This window comes from Stegostoma tigrinum, chromosome 20 (genome assembly GCF_030684315.1).
Source record: "Stegostoma tigrinum isolate sSteTig4 chromosome 20, sSteTig4.hap1, whole genome shotgun sequence".
Lineage (NCBI taxonomy): Eukaryota > Metazoa > Chordata > Chondrichthyes > Orectolobiformes > Stegostomatidae > Stegostoma > Stegostoma tigrinum.
The window spans coordinates 12,669,729-12,697,629 of record NC_081373.1 but is presented as its reverse complement, the minus strand read 5'-3'; the positions used below and the strand labels follow the sequence as shown (position 1 = coordinate 12,697,629).

Here is a 27,901-nt window from a genome sequence, read left to right as displayed (position 1 = left end):
CCCAGTTACTATTCTCAGGACTGGAGTTCAAATCCTGCCACAGCAGGTGGTGTAATTTGAATTCAATTTTTAAAAATCTGGAATTAAGAATCTATTGATGCCCATGAATCCAATGTCAATTGTTGGGGAAAAACCCATCTGGTTCACTAATGCCCTTTAGGGAAGGAAACTGCCCTTCTTACCTGGTTGGGGCTACATGTGACTCAAGACCCACAGAAATGTGGTTGACTCTTAACTGCCCTCTGGGCAATTAGGGATGGGCAATAAGTGTTGCCTAGCCAGCGATGCCATCATTCTGTGAAAGAATTTAAAAAAAGACAGCACATCTGACAGCGCTGTGCCTCCTCAGAGCCACATTGGAAGGTCAGCACGGATTATTTATTCTAATCCCTAACATGGTCCTCAAACTCATGACTTTCTGCCTCAGAGACAATTGTGTTACCCACTGAAGCACATAGACAGTTGTGGGGAGGGGAAAGGGTCAGGTTTCAATGAGCAGAGGAAGCAGATTTAAGATATTCAGTGTAGGAATTCGGGTCGGGGTGAAGGGGAAGAGTTTAAGCAGCAAGTTGTGGTCTGGAAGGCGCTGCTCAAAAAGGGCAGTGGAGGCAGATTCCACACAAGCTTTGAAAAGGAAATTTGACAAGTATTTGACAAGGCTATAGAGAAAGAGCAGGGGCAAGTTGGACAAATTGGATGGCTTCACTGAAGTGCCAGCACAGTTAAGATGGGTGGAATAGTCTACTTCTGTGTTGTATTCATTCCTTTATGAGTGGTTGGATCATCTGACTGTTCACTTCAAATTTGGACAATGAGATGTTTAATAGTAGTGAGGTCACATTAGAAACAGTTTTCCACAGTGAGATTTGCCCAGTACTAACCCTGGATTGAAGTCTACTCAACATTTACATAAGACACTTGAAACCACTGTACACAACTCCCTTCCATCCTATCTGTCTGAGCTCCTGCCCAGCCATCCTTCAAAATAGTATGGTACTCACTGGCACACCAGCAATTCTCAAAAATGCCATGGTGAGATTAGCCAATTATGGTTGGATTCCAGTTATGGCATTCTCAAAGGTTTTGACAGGTAGTTCCAGGGCAAACATGGAGTAATGTGGATGTTTTGCTCGGGTCTGAGTTGAACCCACAACCTTCTGACTCAGCAGATAACAATTCTGATACCAATAATTTAACTGATACATCAAGCATGTTAACGGTTTACCCCAAGTCTAAGGACAGGGCTAAAGGGCAAACTTTATTCTTTGTAATTAATTTCATTTTTTTTCAATCTCCACAGACGTTTGACTAACAACGAGATTTCGCATTTGGAAGCCACTGGTCTGTTCCGGAAGCTTCCACAGTTGAGAAAAATGTGAGTGGATGTTTCTCTTCTTTTCTCCTTTGTTTCCGTCCCTCTTTTTGCGAATGTGCAGACTCTCACTGCCACTCAGAACAGGAGCTGACATTTCTCCTACGCTTTGGAGAGGATTCAGGAAGAGATCAGCTGAGATGGTTCCATGGAGTAGGATTAGTTATATAGTCAGACTAGAAAAGCTGGGGTGTTCTCCTAAAAAGAGAGTAAATGTGGCATAGATGTGGGAGCAGTATTCAACATTGCAAAGAGTCTAGACAAATTAATTAAGAGAAACTGTCTCCAGCGTTTGAGGCATTGATCTCCAGAAGGCACCAATTTAAGGTGATTAGTTAGAGAATCCGAGGCAACGCGGGGAAAATTGTTTTCATGTCGCAAGGGGTTAGCACTCGGATTACAGGTTCAAATATAGCTTTCAAAAAGGAATTGATCAACATCAGAAAGAGAAAACAAATCTGTGAAAAGAGTTGGGGTTTGGGATTCACTGTATTGCTCTTTTAAAGTGCTGCTGCAGATTTTTATAGGCCAAACAATCTCCTTCAGTGCAATACCTTTTTATTCAGTCAACAGGATTTTGGCACCACTGGCTTGGTCAGGATTTATTGGTTGTTCCTCATAAACTTGGAGAAGGTGGTGGTGAGCTGCCTTCATGAACTGCTGCAGACCATGTGGATAGGTAGACCCACAATACCACTAGGGAGGGAATTCCAGGATTTGGACCCAGCAACAGGACTGGACAGGGTAGTTGCTGGGAGGATGTTCCCGATGGTGGGTGTGTCCAGAACCAGGGGTGACAGTATGAGGACGTGGGGTAGACAATTTAGGACGAAGGTGAAGAGTGGTGAGCCTGTGGAATTCGTTACCACAGGAAGTAGCTGATGCTAGAACATTGAACGTATTCAAGAGAAGACTAGATATAGCACCTGGGGTGAACAGGTTATGGGGAGAAAGCAGGATTAGGCTGTTGAGTTTAGACATTCAGCCATGATTGTGATTAATGGCAGAGCAGGCTCGAAGGGCCAAATGGACTCCTCCTGCTCCGATCTTCTATGTTTCTATGTAAGTCATTTTTCCAAGTCCTACTTCAGATCCACAGCAATGTGTTTGACTCTTCACCTCTGAGCAGTTAGGGATGGGCAATAAATGCTGGCTTAGCCAGCGATGCCCTCATCACGTGAATGATTATACAAGAAGGATAATGAGTGGCTTGGAGCAGAACTTGCAGATGCTGGTGTTCCCATGTACCTTTGTCCTTTCAGATGGTAGAGATTGTGGGTTAGGTATCTGTGTTGGAAGATTATCTTTTCTTGATACACAAAAGGTGAGGTCACATAGTGAGCTGGCAAGGTGGACACAGAACTGGTTTAGTCATAGAAGCCACAGAGTAATGATGGAAGGGTGTTTTTCTGACTGGAAATCCTGTGATCAGTGGTGTTCTGCAGGGATCAGTGCTGAGGCCCCCATTGTTTATTTGGAGGAGAATATGGGTGCCTTGATTAGTAAGTTTGAGAATGACACAAACATTGGGAAGTTGCAGATAATGAGGAGGATTCACAGGGAATATAGTAGGATACAGATAGGCTGGAGACTTGAGTGAGAAATGGCAGATGCTGTTTAAACTAGACAACTGCTAAGCGATGCATTTTGCAAAATCTAATGCAGGATTAGATACAGTAAAAGGCAGAACTCTTAGCAGATCATCTTTGTCACTTTCTCAAAATCTCAATCAAATATGAGAGCTATGGTAGGTGGCACGGTGGCTCAGTGGTTAGCACTGCTACTTCACAGTGCCAGGAACCCAGGTTCAATTCCACCCTCAGGCAACTACCTGTTTGAAGTTTGTGCATTCTCCCTGTGTCAGTGTGGGTTTCCTGCAGGTTAGGGTGGATTGGCCATGCTTAAATTGCCTGCAGTGTTCAGGGATGTGCAGATTAGATAGGTTATAAGGGGATGGGTCTGGGTGGGATGCTATGAGGGTCAGTGTGGACTTGTTGGACCGAAGGGCCTATTTCCACACTGTAGGGATTCTATGTGAATATAGTGTTGGAGGATTATGATGGGCAGTCATTAGTGGCAACAGCTGGAGTTTCCACCACTGGGTAGAGTATAGATTTAGTCGTTTTGCATTCAGTTAATGCCATAGTCACATTCCATTTCAATCAGAAGTAGCATCAGATTCTCACCATGAACAAAGTAAAATCACCCCTAAGACTTTCAGAGGAGAATAAAATAGACAGATGGGAGATGGAGATTTAAGGACGGGTGATGACAAACTTAATCACAGTGGGGAGGCCTTGAAGGTGCTGAGGGCTAGGCTAGGGGGAGTGGAGAATGTTTACAATGGGATTAGTTAGGGCAGATAGAGAGAGACAGCTTCTGCTGATATGGAAACCCATGATGAAGGGATTTGATCTTACATTAGAGCTGGACTGTTCAGAAGCAAAATCAGGAACCATTTTTACATAAATGCTGCGAGCAAAATGTGGAATTCTCTGATCCTAATGTTGTGCGTGCTGTGTTGGTGTGGGGTGGGGGTGTGGAAGATTGGTCAATTGTAGCTTTCAAGACTGAAACAATATAGAATTTTATTTTTGCTGAAGAGAGAGACACACTTTCTTTCTTCATCTCATACTCATCAGGACAGAGGCAAGAATGCCAAATTACAACGGAAACAGCAATAATAATACATGAGGAAAGGATATTGATTGGTCGCAAGTTGACCCTGATTGGGTGAAAATGTCCAAAAAGCTATTGTTCCTCCAAGTGTTTGTTTAATTCAAAAACCATTGCACTGGCTGGACATGTTTCTTTTGCCTGTAGGGGGCAGGTCCCTGCACATGAATTCGTGTAGCTTCTGGCCGTCTTAAATAGTCCACATTGTGAGCCGGACTGATACCCCATCATCAAATTAAATAGTTAAGTTTGTGAAGGGGCAGGAAGAGAATACAATCAAGGCGCAGATCTGTTGTGATCTGGTTTGACTGGCTGGAATGAATGACCTCCTATTATCACTGACATTTCAAAAAAGGCAAATAGTTCAGGATTGGAATTGCAGAGTTTGAGGAGCCAGGATAGTTGAAGACAGACAGGCCATGGAAAGTGAGGGAATCACATTGCCAAAGATAGGGCTTGTTTTCAATGCTGCATTGTGACAAGGGAAATAGAAAGACTTCCTGCCATTTACTGGTTAAAAGAAGAATGTCTCGCTCTCCTCTACAGAGACAAGTATAAATGTTTGATGCGAATCGCTGATTAATTCTCAGTGCTGCAGTTCCAGCTGTTCTATTCAGTGCTGTCCACTTGCCATATGGGGCAAGCTGGGAATCCAGATGTGGCTAATTGCGTTTCTGATTGGTGAATAAACAATGAGCAGCTGTCAGTAGACAAGGGATCTCAATACTCATATTCACAGTGTGTGTATGACAGATGGTTCATGTAATGTAATGATAGTGTCCCCAATCTCTGAGCCAGGAGACCCAGGATCAAGTCCCACTTGCTCTAGAGGTGTGCATTAACATCTCTCTGCATTGGTTGATGAAACATTTTTGTGGAAGTAACTTTAATACACTCTCATACTGATCTACATTGCCAGACACATCCTCAAAAACAACACACTCACAAAAGATGTACTCCACACTTCCACTCTCTCACCTGATGCCAACTCATATCTTCAAAACGCACAACACGCACACACACACACACTCCCACAAACACTAAAACACACTAATACAGACACTACAGACCTGTCTGTATCAGTTCTGAGGAAGGATCACCAGACCCGAAATGTTAACTCAGATATTTCTTCACAGATGCTGCCAGACCTGCTGAGCTTTCCCAGCAACTTCTGTTTTTAGGTCTCATTTCCTCACTAGCTCACATTAACACAGGTATTCACTCATACTAACACTCACTCAGCTCTTATGTTTCACTTCCTCTGATTTAAGACCCTTTTTGTTTTATTGTCAGAAACCTCAGTAATAACAAGATTGTGGAAATTGAGGATGGAACATTTGAAGGTGCCTCTTCAGTCAGTGAGTTACATCTTACAGCCAATCAGCTTGATTCTATAAGAAGCGGGATGTTTCGGGGGCTTGATGGATTACGAACTTTGTAAGTACCTTAATAGGACCAATAGAGATGTGTTATTCTTAGCCCTTAACCTGCCGGCTGGTTTGTTCCATTGAGAGAATTGACTTCTCCTCTTCTCACTGTAACTCCATTGTAAAAGAACTTGCCTCTGCATAGTGCCCTTTAGGATGGCAAACCAGTTTGAAGTTTTTTTTAACATGTAGGTTCTATTACAATGTAGGAATCGATGGTGGCCAACTTATACACAGCAAGATCCCATAAATGTGAAAATGGCTGCAAATTTTTTAAATGATGTTGATTGAGTGATAAATATTGACCAGGTTATTGGGGGATAACTCCATTCTCCTCTTATGATTAATGCCCTGGGATCTTTTGCATCTAGAAACTACTAGTGCAGAAGTGGTCTGAGTTTAATGACACATCTGAAACAAAGTACCTCCAACAGCCACAAAGACAGATAGATTCAGCTGTGAAGATAGACTAAATAGGCCGGGGTTGTTTTCCTTAGGGCAGAGAAGGCTGAGGGGTGTCCTGATTGAGGTCTATAATATTCTGAGGAGCATAGATAGGGTAGACAGGGTTAAATGGTTCTCCTTAATAGCAAGGGCACAGTTTTAAGGTGAGGAGCAAGTGGTTTAGTTGGGACTTGAAGAAATATTACTTTCATTCAGATGGTGATGGATATCTGTAACTCACTGCCTGAAAGCTTGATAGAAGCCAGAACCTTCAAAACATGTAAGAAAACTCAGCTGAACATTTGAAAAGCTGTAGGTAGAAAGTACAGAGCCGGAAAATGGAATTAGAATAAATAAATACTAGATGACCAACTTAGAGGTGAGGGGCTGAAGGGCCTTTTTTCTGTGCAGGAAAGTCTTTACAACTCTCTACAATTCATCTATCTATGTGCAGCAATACCTTTGAAGGTCAGCCTAGAACTTTGCACTCAGGTCTCTGGAGTGGGACTCAAGCACACAACCTCCTACTGCAGGGGCAAAAGTGTTATCCCTAGTCATTGCTCATAGCATGTGGAAGGATGTGACAAGTCTATCATGTATAATGCACAATGTACTGCTCCGTGTTTCTAAGCTTCTCCATTTCGTGCCACTAGGCTTTGTCGTTTTGTATAGATGGTCTTCAGAGACTACTTGCTATTAGACACACCAGTTTATTCATTCATTCTCAATGTCTGGGCATTATTAACCAGCCTGATATTTCTTGCCCATTCCTGGTTGCCCATTTCCAATGAATTTTGGGTCTGTGTATGGTATGTGACTTAGAGGCAACATTATCCCTACTACTACTGAGGGTTAATGGGTTACTCGGAGGCTAATTGCTGAAAGACTTGTCCTGAGCTCAGTCAGAAGTATATTGAGGAAAGGTTGAACAGGTTGGACCTATAGTCAGTGGAGTTTGGAAGAATGAGGAGTGACCTTATTGAAACATTGAAGATAAATTTGAAACATTTGTGTACCTACAAAGAGAAACAAAGAAACAAAGAAACCTACAGCACAGGAACAGGCCCTTTGGCCCTCCAAGCCTGCGCCGATCAAGATCCTCTGTCTAACCTGTCATCTATTTTCTAACGGTCTGTGTCCATTTGCTCCCTGCCCATCCATGTACCTGTCCAAATATATCTTAAAAGACACTAACGTGTCTGCGTCTACCACCTCCGCTGGCAATGCGTTCCAGGCGCCCACCACCCTCTATGTAAAGAACTTTCCACGCATATCTCCCTTAAACTTTCCTCCTCTCACTTTGAACTCATGACCCCTAGTAATCGAGTCCCCCACTCTGGGAAAAAGCTTCTTGCTATCCACGCTGTCTATACCCCTCATGATTTTGTAGACCTCAATCAGGTCACCCCTCCGTCTTTCTAATGTAAATAATCCTAACCTATTCAACCTCTCTTCATTGCTAGCACCCTCCATACCAGGCAACATCCTGGTGAACCTCCTCTGCGCCCTCTCCAAAGTATCCACATCCTTTTGGTAATGTGGCGACCAGAACTGTACACAGTACTCCAAATGTGGCCGAACCAAAGTCCTATACAACTGCAACATGACCTGCCAACTCTTGTACTCAATACCCCGTCTGATGAAGGAAAGCATGCCATATGCCTTCTTGACCACTCTATTGACCTGCGTTGTCACCTTCAAGGAATGATGGACCTGAACATCCAGATCTCTCTGTTCATCAATTTTCCCTAGGACTTTTCCATTTACTGTATAGTTTGCCATTGAATTTGATCTTCCAAAATGCATCACCTCACATTTGCCCGGATTGAACTCCATCTGCCATTTATCTGCCCAACTCTCCAGTCTATCTGTATTCTGCTGTAATTTCTGACAGTCCCCTTTACTATCAGCTACTCCACCAATCTTAGTGTCATCAGCAAACTTGCTGATCAGACCGCCTACACCTTCCTCCAGATCATTTACATATATCACAAACAACAGTGGTCCCAGCACAGATCCCTGTGGAACACCACTGGTCACAGGTGTCCAATTTGAGAAACTCCCTTCTACTACTACCCTCTGTCTCCTGTTGCCCAGCCAGTTTTTTATCCATCTAGCTAGCACACCCTGGACCCCAGTGACTTCACTTTCTCCATCAGCCTGCCATGGGGAACCTTATCAAACGCCTTACTGAAGTCCATGTATATGACATCTACAGCCTTTCCCTCATCAATCAACTTTGTCACGTCCTCAAAGAATTCTATTAAGTTGGTAAGACATGACCTTCCCTGTACAAAACCATGTTGCCTATCACTGATAAGCCCATTTTATTCCAAATGGGAATAGATCCTATCCCTCAGTATCTTCTCCAGTAGCTTCCCTACCACTGACATCAGGCTCACCGGTCGATAATTACCTGGATTATCCTTGCTGCCCTTTTTAAACAAGGGGACAACATTAGCAAGTCTCCAGTCCTCTGGGACCTCACCGTGTCCTAGGTGCTGAGAGAATGATTCTCCTCATAGTGGAGACTGGGACTAGGGGACACAATTTGAAAATGAGGGATTTCTCATTTAAGACTGCTAAAAGGAGGAATTTCTTCTCTTAAAGAGATGTTAACCTTTATTGCTGAAAGCATTTGGGGCTACATCATTGAATATAATCAGGGCTGAGTTGGTTCAAATTTGATTGGTAACAGAGCCAAGGTTTCTGATGACCAATGTGGAAAGTGGGGTTCAGGTCAACCATGATTTACTGAATGACAGAGTAGGCTCAATGGGTTTTATGGTCTTTTCCTGCTCCTTTTCTTCCTTTATTCATTCACGGGATGAGGGCGTCACTGGCTGGACCAGCATTTATTGGTCATCCCTAATTGCCCACAGGGCAGTTAAGAGTCAACCACATTGCTGTGGGCCTGGAGTCACATGTATCCCAGACCAGGTGAGGATGGCAGTTTCCTTCCCTAAAGGACATGAGTGAACCAGATGGGTCTTTCCAACAATCGACAATGGATTCATGGTCATCATTAGATTCTTAATTCCAGATATTTATTGAATTCAAATTCCTGCCCTGGTGGCATCAAACCTAGGTCCCCAGAATGTTGTCTGTGTCTCTGGATTAACAGTCCAGTGATAATACCACGAGGCCATCACATCCCCCTCCTACTTATCTTCTTATAACCTGAGGTCATGTGTCTGTTTGATGAATATTTGAGTGGAACAGGAGTGCCACGGAGTCCAGGCTGATGCTCTCAAATGTGGCAGATGCATTAGATACAGGACTTTGGTATGGATCATAGCGTGTTAGAGTCATACAGCATGGAAACAGACCCTTTGGTCCAACTAGTCGATGCTGCCCATGTTCCCAAACTAAACTAATCCCCCTTGCCTGCATTTGGCCCATATCCCTCCAAATCGTTCCTGTTTATGTACTTATCCAAATGTCTTTTTAAATGTTGTAACTGTACCTTCATTCACCTCTTCCTCTGCAGTTTGTTCCATAGACAAATCACTCTCTATGTAAAAAGTTTGTCCCTCATGTCCTTTTTAAATCTTTCTCCTCTTGTCGTAAAAATATGCCCCCCAGTTTTGAACTCCCCACCCTAGGGACGAAATCCCCTGCTATTCACCTTATCTATGCCCTTTTTGATTGTATAAACCTCTATGAAGTTACCTCCCAGCCTCCTACATTCCAGTGAAATACGTCCCAGCCTGTCCAGCCTATTTTTATAACTCAAACCCTCCATTCCCAGCAGCATCCTGGTAAATCTTTTCCGAACCCTCTCCAATTTAATAATATCCTTCCTATAGCAGGGTGACCAGAACTGCACACAGAGGTCCTGGAGAGGCCTCACCAACATCCTGTACAACCTCAACATGACGTCCCAACTCCTATACTTAAAGGTTTGAGCTATGAGGGCAATCATGTTAAACGCCTTCTTAACCACCCTGTCTAGCTGTGGCACACACTTCAAATGATGGCTGCAGTTGGAAATGTAACATACAGTGCAATGGTGATTTTTAGAAATATCAATCATTGATCTTGTTACTTTGAATTCCATTTCAGTTGTTGTTTAAAGATGTCACATGACACGGGACTGTGGCAATGTATTGATTTTGTAATGTGCAACTTGAAGGAATATTGATTGCATGATGGACTGGTGATAATTATGAGGGTACTCAGAGTGAATTACAGGAGAATTCAATACCTGCGGTTAGATTGTAACCCAGTATGTCTTAGGTTTCCCCAGAGAGCTTCTACTCATTATTAAAAATTGTAGAATATTTGATTTTTGTTATACATGCACACCCACACATAATCACATACTACTCCCTCCAACACACACATTTACATATGCACACACAAACACAAAGCACTACACATGCATATGTACTCACACAAGCTGATACATACACACTGTTTCAGACACAGACAGCTACATATACCCATGCATATTTGCCTAAACACCAATATATATACATTTAAACACACACACAAACAAAAATATCACACATACATGAACACATACAAATCAGCACATATACCATCACACACATCCACACATGTATACTTCCACGCACACCAATACACACACACACACACACACACACACACACACAAAGGAAAGGCGTGGCAGAGGCAGCACATCTTAGGCGGAGAGGAGCCAGGAGATACAAACTATGGTCTAATTCCACCAGAGCAGTTACATTCTGCGGTGACTTAGAGAATGACCGTAAGACTTATCTGGAGGTCAGAAGGAGACTGATGTTGGTAGGCAAGTCTTGAGAAACCAAGTGAGACATACACACAAGTACAAAAAGAGAGAGACTGAGAAAACAGGCAGAGAAAGACACATAAAGATGGAGAGAGAAATAGAGAGAGTAAGAAACAGAGAGGCCGAAATGCCAAGCACCCCCAGTTTCTCACTAGTGAGATTGTGAACTGATATTGTCTACTTGTAACAAGGGGGTCTTGTGGTAAGTGTTCCGTGTCTCTGAGCCAGATGCTCTGGGTTCAGATCCCACTTCAAGACTCAATGGCTATGGAAGTGTTCATAATGCATCCAAACAGGTTAATCAACTTTCAAATCCTTCTGATACAACTATGGGGGCAGGTGGTAAGAGTGGGACAGTCTTCCAGTCAGACTAGCTTCTTATTGGTGAGACAGTCCTCAATCGACAGCCTCTGGTTTCTGGTTGGTGGAAAGTTTCAGGAAAATTTAGCTACAAAAACAGAGGTAGGTGCCTGCTGTGTCCTTCTCTCAGGCCTCTAGACATTGGAAAGCTCTAAGTCAAGGATCAGTAATTGCTCATCTAGTCTCTTTAATAACCTTCCCAGAGCAGACGCTGCTCTTTCCGCAACTTATTGTTCCTTCTTCCTGCAGGATGCTGAGGAACAATCGCATCAGCTGTATCCACAACGACAGCTTCACCGGACTGAGTGCCGTGCGCCTGCTCTCACTCTATGACAACCAGATTGCTACAATCATACCAGCTGCTTTCGACACCCTGCACTCACTCTCTACTCTGTGAGTACCCATGGGTCTTCTGAAGTTGTCATGCCAGATTGGAAACATTCACTCTGTTTCTCTTTCCACAGATTCTGCCAGACCTGCTGAGTTTCTCCTGCAATCTGTATGTTTATTTCAGGGTCCCTCTGATCTTCTATACTTTCTCAGATCTGACCATTTCACACACACTCCCTTGCCTTGATAATCCTCTCCAAATACATCACCTCACCTTTTTCAAGATTAAATTCCTTTTGCCACTGATCAGTCCATCTGACCGATCTGTCTGTATTTCCTATAATTTAAGACTTCTCTCTTCAACATTTATCAAACCACCAATTTTCATGTCATCTGTGAACTTACCGATCATACCTCCTGTATTCATATCCAGATCATTACTGTACACAACAAATAGCAAAGGACCCAGCTGTGATATGCCACTGGACACAGGCTTCCAGTCACAAAAACACGCTTCAACCATTACCCGCAGCTCCCTGCCACTAAGCAAATTTGCATCCAATAGACCCTGGATCCCAAGGGCTCTTAACTTCTTCACCAGTTTTCCATGTGAGTCTTTGTCACTAGCTTTTCTGAAATCCGTACACACTACATCAACTGCACCACCCTCACCTACACATGTAGTCATCATCTCAAAAAAAATCTAATTTGTTGGACAGACCTCTCCCTGACAAAGCCATGCTTGCTATCCCTGACTTGCCTCTCCAATTGGCCTCTCCAAGTGGAGATTCATTCCGTCCATCACAGATTTCTTTTTTCCAATATTTTCCCTACCACAGCCAATAGTTTCCAGGTTTATTCCTACCACCCTCCTTGAATAATTGAATTACATTCTCTGCCCCCCCGTAGCCAGCGATAAATTAAAAGTGTGTATCAGACAGTCTGAAATCTCTTCCCTTGCCTCCCGCAGCAGCCTCGGAGACATCTCATCTGGGCCTGGGGGTTTAGTCACTTTCTAAAACCACTTCCTTGTCTGTGCTAATGACAAGGACTCTGTCAAACTCAGGCAAAAGTGAAGCTGGATCAGAGCCAGTGTTGGGAGGGGGATTTGTCAGAAGCAAATTGAAATTGTTTATCTGGAACTGTGAAGGGTGAGAGCAGTCCTCAAAAAAACACACACACAGATTACTAACAAAGTGTAAGTTTTCAGAGTTGAGCTCAGAATCATCCCTGGAAGGTGATTTGTTTATATTGACGGTCATTGGAATAGAAATTGATTCTTCACAGCAGGTTACAGAAGCAGCAGTATTATTTTAAAGGGGATTGATAAAAGGGAATATTTGAAAACAGGATAAAAGGAAATGTAGCTGAGACACCAGGTGTGCAATGATGACAGGCAGCTCCATTGATTCAGCCGATGCCAGAATTGATAATTTATGCGCTGTAATTCCAAGCTTTTAATGATTCACCTGGGAAGAGTGCTGTTCATTAACTGCACTGCCAAGCAGATGATGTATTTGTTTGCATGTTCACACATGATGCGCAGAGAAGCAAATGTGGAAATGCACACAAACATGCATGTCCTCATACATCAACTCACAGCTGGAGACGAGCACACACAGATGGCAGGTGTACACGCACGTGTGCACATACATATTGCATACACATATGAATACACTTGCGCAAGCAGACATAACCGTAACACCGTGTGTTTTGCACATGGAGATTGTGAATTGACGTGTCGTGTGTTCTGCCCCTCAACACTCTGATTGCAGCAACCTCCTTGCAAACTCCTTTAACTGTAACTGCCAGCTGGCATGGCTCGGAGAGTGGCTGAGGAAGAGGAAAATCGTCAGTGGGAACCCACGATGCCAGAAGCCTGACTTCCTGAGAGAGATCCCCCTGCAAGACGTGGCCCATCAGGACTTCCGTTGCGAAGAAGGTGGGAAACTCCAGCCTTAGTCTTGGACCAGGAATGTTGTTCACTTTCATTCTGTGAACTTTTGTTCTGAATAAAGTGAAGGGGCCTCCCAGAACAGATACAGCGCAGAGTTAGGTACAGAGTAAAGATCCCTCTACACTCTACCCATCAAACACTCTCATGATGGGTACAGCACAGAGTTAGGTGCAGAGTAAAGATCCCTCTACACTCTACCCATCAAACACACCCATGATGGGTATAGCACAGAGTTAGATACAGAGTAAAGATCCCTCTACACTCTACCCATCAAACACACCCATGATGCTTACAGCACAGAGTTAGATGCAGAGTAAAGATCCCTCTACACTCTACCCATCAAACACACCCATGATGGGTACAGCACAGAGTTAGATACAGATTAAAGATCCCTCTACACTGTACCCATCAAACACTCCCAGTACAGAGACAGCATGGGATTAGATACAGAATAAAGCTCCCTTTATAATGTCCCCATGAAATTCTCCCAGGTCAAAGACAGCACGGGGTTAGACACAACGTAAATGTTGGTGATGTAAAGTTGTGATTTCTTTTGCAGGTTTTGAAGAGAGTAGCTGCGCCCCTCGTCCTCAGTGCCCTGCAGAGTGCACCTGCCTGGAGACCGTTGTCCGCTGCAGCAACAAGCTCCTGAAATCTCTGCCGAAAGGCATCCCAAAGAATGTGACTGAACTGTGAGTGAGAAGGGGCCAAATGGAATCGAGGGAAAAGGGGCTTGGGAGGAATAGGCTGTAGAACCCTTTGAATCTGTTGCATCGCTCAGTACATTCACAGCTGATCTGGCTGCAGTCTCAGCTCCACACTCCTGTCTGCTTCCTCTACTCTGGGACTCCCTTGGCCATCACGAGTCTACATCGCTCAGGCTTGATGAAATTTAAAGTGCCGCCCCCATTATCTGCTGGGGTAGAGAGTTCCTCACTTTGAAGACTCTGAGAGAACATAATGTCTCGTCATGCATGTCCTGATAGGAAGACTGCTTATTCTTAATTCAAGCCTCCCACTGCTGCCTCACAACACCAGGGAGCCGGGTTTGATTCCAGCCTCGGGTGACTGTCTGTGTGGAGTTTGCACATTCTCCCCGTGTCTGCGTAGGTTGCTTCCGGGTGCTCCGGTTTCCTCCCACAGTCTAAAGATGTGCAAGTTAGGGTGGATTGGCCATGGGAAATCTCCCGTACTGTCCAAGGATGTGGAAGTTAGCCAATGGAATTGTGGGCTTATGGGGATGGGGTAGCTCTGGGTGAGATGCTCTTCAAAGGGTCAGTGTGGACTCGATGGGCTGAATGGCCTGCACAGTAGGGATTCTATGACTCTATGATCGTTTAGTCTTCCCCTCAAGAGGGAATATCCTCCTGCCTTCATCCCTCTCCAGTCCTCTCAGGAGTTTACGTGTTACAATAATGTCACCTCTCATTCTTCTGATGGGTAAAGGCCCATCCTGTTCAATCTTTCTTCTTAAGATGCCCTTTATCCAGTAGCAGCTGTGAAAATTGGAGTCAGTGTTCACTGCCTCAATGTGAGTATATTTACTCCAGGTAAGATCTTATTGCAGTCATCAGGTGTTTTTCCAATTACAACATCTTCAGCAGTGCCTAACAGTGACTCTGAGGCAACACACAATCGAGAACTGCTGAGTGAGAGAGAAAAAGAGAGACATAAGTTGACTGGGAAAGAAATTTTAATACTACCTTCTCAGCATGACATGGATGTATCTGCCTGCATAAAATGATTGGGCGAGAACATGGCAGAGGGAATATATATCATGGAAAAATATAAAGCTAGACGCTTTGGTTGGAAGAACAGAGTATTTCTTAAATGATGAGAGTTTTTCAAGTGTTGATGTCGAAAGGGACCTGGGTGTTCTTGTTCGTAAATCATTGAATGCCCACACACAGTTCCAGCAAGTGATTCGGAAGTGAAATGGTATGTTCACTCTTTAATACAAGAGGTTTTAAGTGAAAGAATAAGCTGTAGTTATATAGAACAATGGTGAGAGCGTACCCGAACACTAATTCAGTTTTGGTCCCCATACCTAAAGAAGGATATATTTGCCACAGAGGGAGGCTCACCAGTCTGAATCCTAGAGTGGTGGCACTGTTCTTTGAGGAGGGATTAAGGAGATTGGGCCTGTATTCTGTGGAGTTCGGAAAAATGAGAGGGTGACCTCATTGAAGCATGGAAAATGGTGCTGAGGCTAAAGGACAACCATAGCCTCTTTGAATGGGGCAGCAGGCATAAGGGACTGAGTGGTCTACTGCTGCTATTTATTAGGGTTAGCTATTCATTATGTTTTCACTGGATTTGTCAATGTGCGGACTGAGTGATCATACCTCAGAACAAAAATAGAGAGAGAATCAAAGAGACAAAAATAAAGGAATTGCATTTATATAGCAACTTTCATGATATTACGATGGTGTAGTGTAATTCACAGCCAATTAACTTTAAATGCAGTTATATTATTCCTAAATTCCCAAATTGTGGTATGATTAGACAGTCAGCACAGTTTGATAGAGGAGCCTGTCTAATTGCTATCCACACATATTGGGACTTGTCCAGCTCACTGCAGAGCAAAATTTTAAACTGCTGCCTTCACTGTTCTTGCAGCTCAGTAACAACAACGTACAGTTGTGTGATGTCTTTATAATCATAAAACTTTGCAATGCGCTTCACGAGTGCGCTATGAGATGACAGTTGACATTAAGCCAAAGAAGGAAATATTGGGACCAATGGTTAAAAATTTGGTCAAAGAGAGAAAGTTTTCGTGGTGTCCGAAAGGGACAGAGAGAGGTTTCCAGAGCTTAGGGCCTCAGCCACCTGAAGATACAATCATCAATATTGGAGCAGTTGGAATTGGAGATACATTAGGGGTCAGAATTTGAGAAATGCAGAAGTTCCGGCAGTTGCAAGCTTGAGCTGGGATTTTGCAAGGATTTTGAGGGTGTGGGATCAGGAATATTTGTGGGCGGTGGAGATGGGGAGGGAGCTGGTATTGACATACAAGATTGAGAGTTTTATAATCAACAGGTTGCTGGAATGAGTGCCAAATGTAGATGAGGAATCACCGCTGGGGAAGGGTGAATGGGAAATAGTGCGAGTTCAGATTTTGGAGCGGAGATTTTGAGGATCTCGAATTTATGGAGAGTGGAAGATGGGGTTAGTGTGAATACCAATGGGAAGGTAACAAAGACATTGAGGAGGTTTTTAGCAGTAGATGGATGATCAGCCAATTGGTGCAATTGTAATTGAATGCAAAGCCCATTCCTAAAATTCCACCAACTCTAATTCTTTCCTTTTACTTCCAGGTACCTGGATGGTAACCAGTTCAGTTCAGTTCCCACTGTACTCTACACTTTCAAACATCTACAGCTGGTGTAAGTATCTGGAGAGAGAGCCAATATAGAGGAAGGGCAGGATGGTGTGATTGGGGGGCAGGGGGAATAGTACAGAATGGTTTGCTGGGAACAGTCCTAAACATGTGGATTGGGAAATGGGAAGACCCCATTTATTCATGATGAACCATTTTAGGAACACTGTTTCACATCCACAGGACCCTGTACAATACTGGGTCCTCCCAGGCATTGCAGAGGGCCAGAAAGAAATACCTCCAGAAATGGATCTGCTCCCAGGGGCAATGAGGTGAATGGGGGCATTCCTGCCTCCACATCATCTTTGTCTCTCCAAGGGTCACCAAGTTTCCAAACGGGGATAATGCCTGAGCCTTACTCAGAACTAGGGCCTGCACAATGAAGGTCTTGATGACAAGGGTGCACTTTATGAAGGTGAGAGAAATTCAGCCCTCATGTTCCTGAAGTGGTGAGCACGCACACCATTCCAGCCCCCTATCTCATACAAAGGAAGATAAATTCAAAACCATTCTACAGCAACGATGAGAGGTATTTCAGAGCAGTCATGTTTGAAGAACCAGCCAGTGTCTCCTCTTCTATGGAAGGCTCCCTGACTTGACATCTGAGCCCCCCACACATCTCTGGCAGACACACAGACACACACACGCTCTCTCTCTCATAGAACATTCAACATAAAACAGTACAGCACAGTATAGGCCCTTCAGCCCTCGATGTTGTGCTGACCTACTATCCTACAAAGATCAATCTACCCTGCATACCCTACATTTTTCTATCCTCTATGTGCCTATCCAAGAGTTGCTTAAAAGTCTCTGATTCCACTAGCACTGCCGGCAGCGCATTCCACACGCCCACCACTCTCTGTGTGAAGAACCTACCTCTGACATCTCCCCTATACCTTCCACCAATCACCTTAAAATTATGCCTCCTCGTAATAGCCATTTCCACCCTGGGAAAAAGTCTCTGGCTATCCACTCTCCCTATGCCTCTCATCATCTTGTATACCTCTATCTAGTCGCCTCTCATCATTCTTCGGTCCAATGGAAAGAGTCCTAGCTCCCCCAACCTTTCCTCATAAGACCTGCCCTCCAGTCCAGGCAGCATCCTAGCTAATCTCCTCTGCACCCTCTAAAGCTTCCACCTCTTTCCTTTAATGAGGTGACCAGAACTGAACACAATAGTCCAAGTGTGGTCTAACCAGGGTTTAATAGAGCTGCAGCAATAACCTCGCGGCTCTTAAACTCAATTCCCCTGCCAATGAAAGACAACACACCATACGCTTTCTTTACAACCCTGTCAACTGGGTCACAACTTTGAGGGATTTATGGACGTGGATCTTAAGATCTCTCTGTTCCTCCACACTGCCAAGAATCCTGCCATTAACCCTGTATTCTGCATTCAAATCCGACCTTCCAAAATTAATCACATCACACTTTTCTGGGTTGAATTCAAACTGCCACTTCTTTGCCCAGATCTGTATCCTGTCAATGTCCTGTTGCAACATACAACAGGCCCCCACACTATCCACAACTCCACCAACCTCCATGTCATCGGCAAACTTACTAGCCAACCTTTCCACTTCCTTATCCAAGTCACTCATAAGGATAACAAAGAGCAGAGGTCCCAGAACAGATCCCTGCGGAACACCACTGATTACCGAGCTCCAGGCTGAATACTTTCCATCTACTACCACCCTCTGTCTTCTATTGGACAACCAATTCTGTATCCAGAGAGCCAAATGTGCCTCCTTACTTTATCTCTCTCTCTCTCTCTCTCTCTCGCTCACACACACACACACACACACACACACACACACACACACACACACACACACACACACACACACACAAACACACACACACAATTACCGGTGATAGTGATATGGGATCCTTACGTGGTCGATAATTCAAATTTACCTAGAAACAATATTGGTTAAGCTGTAGATATACCAAATAATACTGAGTGCTGAAGACTCGGATTTTCTTTGTTCATGATCACAATTATTGGAATGGGTGCTGTTCTGAAGTGTAGTTACTGTTATAAGTGACATCCAATTTGCACACACTAAACTCCCACAAACAGCAGAGACAACAATCTGATTTTAGTGACATTAGGTGATAAATACTGACCAGGACACCCCAGTTCTTTTTTGAGATAGTGGCCATGAAATCTTTGGCATCCACCTGAGATGGGACTTCACTTGACTCTTTGTCTAAAATTCAACATCCGCCGCAGTGCAGCACTCCCTCAGTCCTGTACTTGGAGCAGGGATTTCTTCATGTTTGCAGTGGGTCTCAAACCTGCAACCTTTTGAGTCAGGCAGGTTTGTTGTCCCTTTGCATCGTATTTCCAGCTGTCCATCATCTGCTGAAGTTAATGGCCTATGATCCCGGTAGAAGGTGTGAATCTGGTCCCCTAATTTGGACCACATGCCAACATTTCCCCGACAAAAATCAAGATTCAATCTCGTATTCGCTGCAATTTTCAATCTTTGATGTTAATCATTTCATTGCTCCCACCACAGGGACATGAGCAACAACAGGATCAGTTCATTAACCAACACGTCTTTCATCAACATGAGTCAGCTGACTACCCTGTGAGTACCTGTAGCTCTGCATGGCACTGATACATTGCTACCTTCTGCCCAGGTTCACTAACTCTGCTTGCGTGTATTTCTAGAGATTGCATCACATGGCGTCCTGCCCTCTCATCTCACGGAGCTTTGAAAAGCTCATTTCTTCCCTTCCAATTCCAATAGCTTTAGAAATGATAGACAAATGAAGTCATTTTTCTAAAGAAAACACACACCATAATTTTCTGTCTAATAGGGTTCACTAAATTGAGGGTCGCAAAACCCAATGGGGTCACTGGTCAAGAGTTTGGGGTCATGTAAATCGAGACAGCAATGGTTGGTGTCCAGTTCAGTCTGATTTTTGACAACTGTGAGGCTGCACCTTTAAATTATTACATGTCTATTCCATTGGTGGATGCGCCCTAATTGACTTGTCCCAGAGACCTGACTGCTGCTGTTCAAAAAAACCCAGTGAAAGAGAGGATTCTACCCTGTCAAATCCTTTCAGAAGTTTTAATGCGTCAATGGGATCATCTCTTATTCAGAAGTGCAGGTGCTACACACTGTCACAGCTGAGATATCAACATAGGGCGTGGAACCTGGAGAAGGGAACAGAAGGTGGGCTATGGGGCAAGAAACAGTAAAGTCCAGTTGCTTTTGGCCGCATCTAACTGCTCCATTCTCTTTCCCTGCTTTTTATTTTCCCAGGATTCTCAGTTACAATTCCTTACGATGTATCCCTGCCTCAGCGTTCCAGGGTCTTCGCTCTCTCCGGCTCCTGTAAGTCCTGTTTGGAAAATACTCAACATCTTTTCCACACAGTAACCACCAGTTGGGTGCATTTTGTGATCAGGTCTGGTCTCTAGGGGCTGATTGGACTCCTGATGACAAATAGTACACTGACAATAACCAACAGTAACAATACACTATTCCCTGTGAACTGGCTTCCCAGTGAGCATTGGCCACACTGCATTGCAACACTATGACTTCAACATGAGGTGAGTTGCTAAAATTGCCATTCAGCCCTGGACTGATGTGTGTCTAACTTGGCACTAAATTAACCAGTGCGCTGGCCAGTATCTCCTTAAACGTTCTCATCCCTATTTTCACATTTCATTTCAGAGAATCCCCCACAGTGTGGAAACAGGCCATTCGGCCCAACAAGCCCACACCACCCCTCCAAACAGCACCTCACCCAGACCCAGTATTTCCCTTGTCTAACCCGCCTAACCTAAACATCCCCAGACACTACGGGCAATTTAGCATGGCCAACCCACCTAGCCTGCACATCTTTGCACTGTGGGAGGGAACCGGAGCACCCAGAGAAAGCCCACGCAGACACAGGGAGAATGTGCAAACTCAACACAGAGGATGGAATTGAACCCAGGTCCCTGGCGCAGTGAGGCAGCAGCGCTAATCACTGAGCCACCGTGCCACCCCAAATCTCTCCATTTCCTCACCTTCCCTAACTATGTAATCACGACCAGCCATAAAACCCTTCAAAATCTCTGTGCTCCCCTTCTCCTGGCCCCTTAAATATTCCCAACTTCAAGTGCAGGAGCATTGGCAACTGTGCCTGAACCCCAATCTCTGGCATTTTCTCCCTAAGCCTCTCTTTCCTTCTTTAAGAATCACCTTAAAATCCTGCCTTTGCCCAAGCTTGTGTTCATATGTCTTGTAGCCTTCTTTCTGACTCTGTGTCAGGTTTGTCTGGGAATCTCCTGGGAAGAAATTTGGGATGTTTTACTATGTTACAGTTGCTATGTAAATGCATGTTGTTGTTAATGTCACACGAAGGCTCAGGGACAGGAAATGAAAGGGGGCAGAAATACATCGGAGAGCAGCAAATAAGGGAATTGGTGGCTTTGTACTCAAGAGTCGCTCCATCTGAAACAACAGGCTGTGCCTTGGTGGGGGAAGGGAGGATAGTCAGAATGTGAAAATAAATGAACAGAGGAGGATTTGGAGCAGCAAATTACCGAGGAGCCATGTGTAGCCTTTGTGTATGAATACCAACCAGAGCTGCCTATATCTGAGTATCAGCCTGTCCTGCTGTGGTGGGAAGGATGTGATGGTAACTAATTGCCTGTCTAAAACACAATCACCTTCATGTAGTGTAGCTGACTTTGAGTGACCTGGAGGATGGGCAGTGACAGCAGATCAGAGCCTGAAGGGAGAATGGCAAGGGAGTATCTCTAAAAAGCAGTTTTTTTTTATTCATACTAATTTCTAAATCAGTGTCGCAAGTAATGTTTATTTGCTCCAGATTGCTACTGAAATATAGTTCAGAAAAGGCCTGAACCTCTGTCTGTCCCTTGTTCTCCTGCCAAAAACCCTGGGCAGCTAGTCACATTGCTGAGTCCAGTCTTAGTCTGTCCTGTCTACCACTCCCGTTCACACATTCATATGTTCTATGGGGCATAGCTACAAATTGCGGGGTGATAGATTTAAGACAGACATCAGAGGCAGGTTCTTTACTCAGAAAGTGGTAAGGGCGTGGAGCGGCCTGCCTGCCAATGTAGTTAACTCAGCCACATTAGGGGCATTTAAACAGTCCTTGGATAAGCATATGGATGATGATGGGATAGCATGGGGGAGGGGCTTAGATTAGTTCACAGGTCGGCGCAACATCAAGGGCCGAAGGGCCTGTTCTGTGCTGCATTGTTCTATGTTCTATGCACTCTCAGATATCAGCTTGATGTATCAGTGTGGTCACAGACTGATCAATATTCTCCCCCCAAGCCCCCACCTCCTTGAACCCTGTTGAAAACATATTACTGAGAACTAACATTTAATATAGAGTTTTCAATGCCTGGCCTCCTTTCTGCCGTTTCTGATCCCCAGTGGAATCTAGGCTGACTTATGACTTGTAGCACTCCTTCCTCTGCATGACTGTAAGTTTCCCATTCTGATTTGCTCAGTTTTAAAAATTTAAATCTGTAACTATTTATTGGTGCTGCATTTGGAGGTTAAAAAATCTGATTCCGTCCCATACCTCCTTTTAGTTCCACAGCAGCAAGTGAAAAATGCACATCGGTTATGACTGTGCAATAATTCACAGTTGCTGTCTGCTGTTTCTTCTTACTCCCTCCATGTTATTTGTTTCAGTAACGAGCTCTCTTACAGCTCTCTGACAATTTGTTCATTATCAGTTGTACCACATGTATAATGGCTGCCACAGTCTGCATACAAAGGAACTCTCGGCAAACTTAGACGTTGTATATGAAGTGTACAGCCAGTATTTTAAGTACAGTTACATTTCTCCAAACAGTTTCTCTGTCAATCGCCTTCTCTTTCTAGTCTTTATGCTTTCTCTCATCTTGACGTTGCCTTTCTCCTATTATTCAATTGTTTTTATAATTAATTAATAATTAAATTCAGTTATCCAACTCACTACTTAAGATGAGAGAAACACGAGGCAATTCATTTGATGTAATACAAACAATGAATGTTGAAAGCTATGAATAAAGATATGATATTAGGAAATTAAGTAAAACTGTTTATGATTTGGCCAAGCCACATGGATTTATGAAAGGCAGACTGTGTTTTATAAATCGACTGGAGTCACTGGTAAACAGGCTGGTGAAGAAAGTGATAATGGGAACTGCAGACGCTGGACAATCCAAGATAATAAAATGTGAGGCTGGATGAACACAGCAGGCCAAGCAGCATCTCAGGAGCACAAAAGCTGACGTTTTGGGCCTAGACCCTTCATCAGAGAGGGGGATGGGGTGAGGGTTCTGGAATAAATAGGGAGAGAGGGGGAGGCAGACTGAAGATGGAGAGAAAAGAAGATAGGTGGAGAGGAGAGTATAGATGGGGAGGTAGGGAGGGGATAGGTCAGACCAGGGAAGACGGACAGGTCAAGGAGGCGGGATGAGGTTAGTAGGTAGGAGATGGACGTGTGGCTTGGGGTGGGAGGAAGGGATGGGTGAGAGGAAGAACAGGTTAGGGAGGCAGAGACAGGCGGGACTGGTTTTGGGATGCAGTGGGGGGAGGGGTCGAGCTGGGCTGGTTTTGTGATGCAGTGGAGAAAGGGGAGATTTTGAAGCTTGTGAAGTCCACATTGATACCATTGGGCTGCAGGGTTCCCAAGCGGAATATGAGTTGCTGTTCCTGCAACCTTCGGGTGGCATCATTGTGGCACTGCAGGAGGCCCATGATGGACATGTCGTCTGAGGAATGGGAGGGTGAGTTAAAATGGTTTGCGACTGGGAGGTGCAGTTGTTTGTTGCGAACCGAGCAGAGGTGTTCTGCAAAGCGGTCCACAAGCCTCCGCTTGGTTTCCCCAATGTAGAGGATGCCACGCCGGGTACAGTGGATGCAGTATACCACATTGGCAGATTTGCAGGTGAACCTCTGCTTAATATGGAAAGTCATCTTGAGGCCTGGGATAGGGGTGAGGGAGGAGGTGTGGGGGCAAGTGTAGCATTTCCTGCGGTTGCAGGGGAAGGTGCCGGGTGTGGTGGGGTTGGAGGGCAGTGTGGAGCAAACAAGGGAGTCACGGAGAGAGTGGTCTCTCCGGAAAGCAGACAAGGGTGGGGATGGAAAAATTCCTTGGGTGGTGGGGTCGGATTAAAGATGGCAGAAGTGTCGGAGGTTGATGGGGTGGTGTGTGAGAATGAGGGAGATCCTCTTTGGGCGGTTGTGGCGGGGGCGAGGTGTGAGGGATGTGTTGCGGGAAATGCGGGAGACGCGGTCAAGGGTTTTCTCGACCACTGTGGGGGGAATGTTGCAGTCCTTGAAGAACTTGGACTTCTGGGATGTGCGGGAGTGGAATGCCTCATTGTGGGAGCAGATGCGGCGGAGGAGGAGGAATTGGGAATAGGGGGTGGAATTTTCGATCCATTGTCTCAGCCTGTTCCTGCCCCACAGAACTCGTCTCCACCCATCTGGACTCCATTTTCTCCCCTTTGGTCCAGGAACTCCCTACCTACGTCCGTGACACCACCCACACCCTCCACCTCCTCCAGGACTTACAATTCCCTGGCCCCCAACACCTCATTTTCACCATGGACGTCCAGTCCCTATACACCTGTATTCCACATGCAGATGGCCTCAAGGCCCTCCGCTTCTTCCTGTCCCGCAGGTCCGACCAGTCCCCCTCCACCGACACCCTCATCCGCCTAGCCGAACTCGTCCTCACCCTCAACAACTTCTCTTTCGATTCCTCCCACTTCCTACAGACGAAGTGGGTGGCCATGGGCACCCGCATGGGCCCCAGCTATGCCTGCCTCTTTGTAGGTCACATGGAACAGTCCCTCTTCCGCACCTACACAGGCCCCAAACCCCACCTCTTCTCCCCTAACATTGATGACTGTATCGGCGCTGCCTCTTGCTCCCCAGAGGAACTCGAACAGTTCATCCACTTCACCAACACCTTCCACCCCAACCTTCAGTTACCTGGGCCATCTCCAGCACATCCCTCACCTTCCTGGACCTCTCAGTCTCCATCTCAGGCAACCAGCTTGTAACTGATGTCCATTTCAAGCCCACTGACTCCCATAGCTACCTAGAATACACCTCCTCCCACCCACCCTCCTGCAAAAATTCCATCCCCTATTCCCAATTCCTCCGCCTCCCCCGCATCTGCTCCCAGGATGAGGCATTCCACTCCCGCACATCCCAGATGTCCAAGTTCTTCCAGGACCGCAACTTTCCCCCCACAGTGGTCGAGATCTCCCTTGACCGCGTCTCCCGCATTTCCCGCAACACATCCCTCACACGCCGCCCCCGCCACAACCGCCCAAAGAGGATCCCCCTCGTTCTCTCTCACCACCCCACCAACCTCCGGATACAACGCATCATCCTCCGACACTTCCGCCATCTACAATCCGACCCCACCACCCAAGACATTTTTCCATCCCCACCCTTGTCTGCTTTCTGGAGAGACCACTCTCTCCGTGACTCCCTTGTTCGCTCCACACTGCCCTCCAACCCCACCACACCCGGCACCTTCCCCTGCAACAGCAGGAAGTGCTACACTTGCCCCCACACCTCCTCCCTCACCCCCATCCCAGGCCCCAAGATGACTTTCCATATTAAGCAGAGGTTCACCTGCACATCTGCCAATGTGGTGTATTGTATCCATTGTACCTGGTGTGGCTTCCTCTACATTGGGGAAACCAAGCGGAGGCTTGTGGACCGCTTTGCAGAACACTTCTGCTTGGTTCGCAACAAACAACTGCACCTCCCAGTCGCAAACCATTTTAACTCCCCCTCCCATTCCTCAGACGACATGTCCATCATGGGCCTCCTGCATTGCCACAATGATGCCACCTGAAGGTTGCAGGAACAGCAACTCATATTCCGCTTGGGAACCCTGCAGCCCAATGGTATCAATGTGGACTTCACAAGCTTCAAAATCTCCCCTTTCTCCACTGCATCACAAAACCAGCCCAGCTCGACCCCTCCCCCCACTGCATCCCAAAACCAGCCCAGCCTGTCTCTGCCTCCCTAACCTGTCCTTCCTCTCACCCATCCCTTCCTCCCACCTCAAGCCACACCTCCATTTCCTACCTACTAACCTCATCCCACCTCCTTGACCTGTCCGTCTTCCCTGGACTGACCTATCCCCTCCCTACCTCCCGACCTATACTCTCCTCTCCACCTATCTTCTTTTCTCTTCACCTTCGGTCCGCCTCCCCCTTTCTCCCTATTTATTCCAGAACCCTCACCCCATTCCCCTCTCTGATGAAGGGTCTAGGCCTGAAACGTCAGCTTTTGTGCTCCTGAGATGCTGCTGGGCCTGCTGTGTTCATCCAGCCCCACACTTTGTTATGTAGGTAACAACAGTTGATTTACTTGCCTAAAAGGAAGTAGTAAACAAAATGATTTTTTTACAACAATTGATGATAGTTTCATGACACAATTACCGAAACTAGCTTTCAATTCCAAATATCACTTATGAGTTGAGTTTTACAATTCAACAGCAGCTATGCTGGGATTTTAAGCCATTTCCCCAGAACATGAGCAAACCTCTGATTATAGTCTAGTGACAGTGCCACTGCATTACTAATGAAGCGTCTAAGGGTTAATGATCTGGCCAAAGCTATTTACAATCTATAATCGATCTATAATTGAGGAATACATCCAGGTTTGCTGATAAGGCGAAGTTAGGCCGGAAGCTCAGCTGTGAAGAGGACACAGAGGCTGCAGAAAGATATAGACACTTAAGTGCCTTATCAAGAAAATAGAAATCATCTATTTTGGAAAGAAAACAAGAAAAGCAGAATATTATTTTAAATGTTGAGAGACTGAGAATTGTTGGCATTCATAGAACCAGGGATGTCATTGTACATTTATAACGGGAAACTAACATTGCACATGAGGCAAGCAATTAGGAAAAGCAATGGTATGTTCACTTTTAGCTCAAAGGGATTAGAGTATCAGAATAAAGAAGTCCTAACGACTGTTACACAGGGCATTAGTAAGATCACATCTGGAGCATTGTGTACAGCTCTGGTCCCCTTACTTCAGGAAGGATTTTCCATAGAGTGCAATGAATATTCATGACATTGATCCCTGGGATGAGAAGATTATTTTATGCCCTGGGATTGTTGTCTTTGGAATTTCAAAGAATGAGAAGTAATGTCATTGAAACATAATGTGTTAAATTGAAAAGTAAAATTTGTGATGGACTTAGCAGGGTCAAGACTGTGAGATAATAAAATGTGAGGCTGGATGAACACAGCAGGCCCAGCAGCATCTCAGGAGCACAAAAGCTGACGTTTTGGGCCTAGACCCTTCATCAGAGAGGGGGATGGGGTGAGGGTTCTGGAATAAATAGGGAGAGAGGGGGAGGCGGACCGAAGATGGAGAGAGAAGAAGATAGGTGGAGAGGAGAGTATAGGTGGGGAGGTAGGGAGGGGATAGGTCAGTCCAGGGAAGACGGACAGGTCAAGGAGGTGGGATGAGGTTAGTAGGTAGGAGATGGAGGTGCGGCTTGGGGTGGGAGGACGACATGTTTTCTCTAAACAGGGAGACTAGAACACTGGGTCTCAGAGTAAGTGTACACAATTCTCCCTGTGTGTCTCTTTCCCTGTCAATCTCACTTTCTCTTTGCCTCCTCATAAAATCGTAGAATCCCTGCAGCGTGGAAACGGGTCATTCAGCCCAACAAGTCCACACCAACCCTCCAGAGAGCATCCCATCCGGACCCACCCAATCCCTGTAACCCTGCATTTCCCATGGCTAACCCAATCAAGCCTGCAGACGCCTGGGTACTCTGGGCAATTTAGCATGGCCAATCCACCTAACCTGCACATCTTTGGACTGCGGGAGGAAACCGGAGCACCCAGAGGAAACCCAGGCAGTCACGTGGAGAACGTGCGAACTCCCCCCAGGCAGTCGCCCGAGGCTGGAATCAAACCCTGGCGCTGTGAGGCTGCAGTGCCCTCTACTGACCCACCGTGCTGTCCATCATTTTCTCACCATCTATCTGCCTTTCAGTATCTCTCGTTCACTGTTAGTCCATCACCATCATTGAATACACATCGTTTCAGATGCCTCTTCATTTGTGTCATGAAGGGACATAGCGTAGGATTGAACATTTTTTCTTCAGACAACAATAAAAAAGAAACTTTGGGAAGAGCATGGGCATTTCATTTTGT

At 45.3% G+C, this 27,901-nt stretch overlaps 1 protein-coding gene across 1 annotated transcript in view; it reads left to right on the top strand.

The window, feature by feature from the left end:
• The window catches only part of slit1a (slit homolog 1a (Drosophila)), a 344,291-nt gene that overhangs the window by 262,969 nt on the left and 53,421 nt on the right, over nucleotides 1-27,901 (top strand). Inside the window, exons 17-24 of the mRNA XM_059653007.1 lie at nucleotides 1,301-1,375; nucleotides 5,342-5,485; nucleotides 11,303-11,446; nucleotides 13,159-13,325; nucleotides 13,900-14,032; nucleotides 16,658-16,726; nucleotides 19,242-19,313; nucleotides 19,998-20,069. Of these exons, the coding sequence (XP_059508990.1) occupies nucleotides 1,301-1,375; nucleotides 5,342-5,485; nucleotides 11,303-11,446; nucleotides 13,159-13,325; nucleotides 13,900-14,032; nucleotides 16,658-16,726; nucleotides 19,242-19,313; nucleotides 19,998-20,069 (876 nt within the window). The remainder of the gene's footprint in view (nucleotides 1-1,300; nucleotides 1,376-5,341; nucleotides 5,486-11,302; nucleotides 11,447-13,158; nucleotides 13,326-13,899; nucleotides 14,033-16,657; nucleotides 16,727-19,241; nucleotides 19,314-19,997; nucleotides 20,070-27,901) is intronic.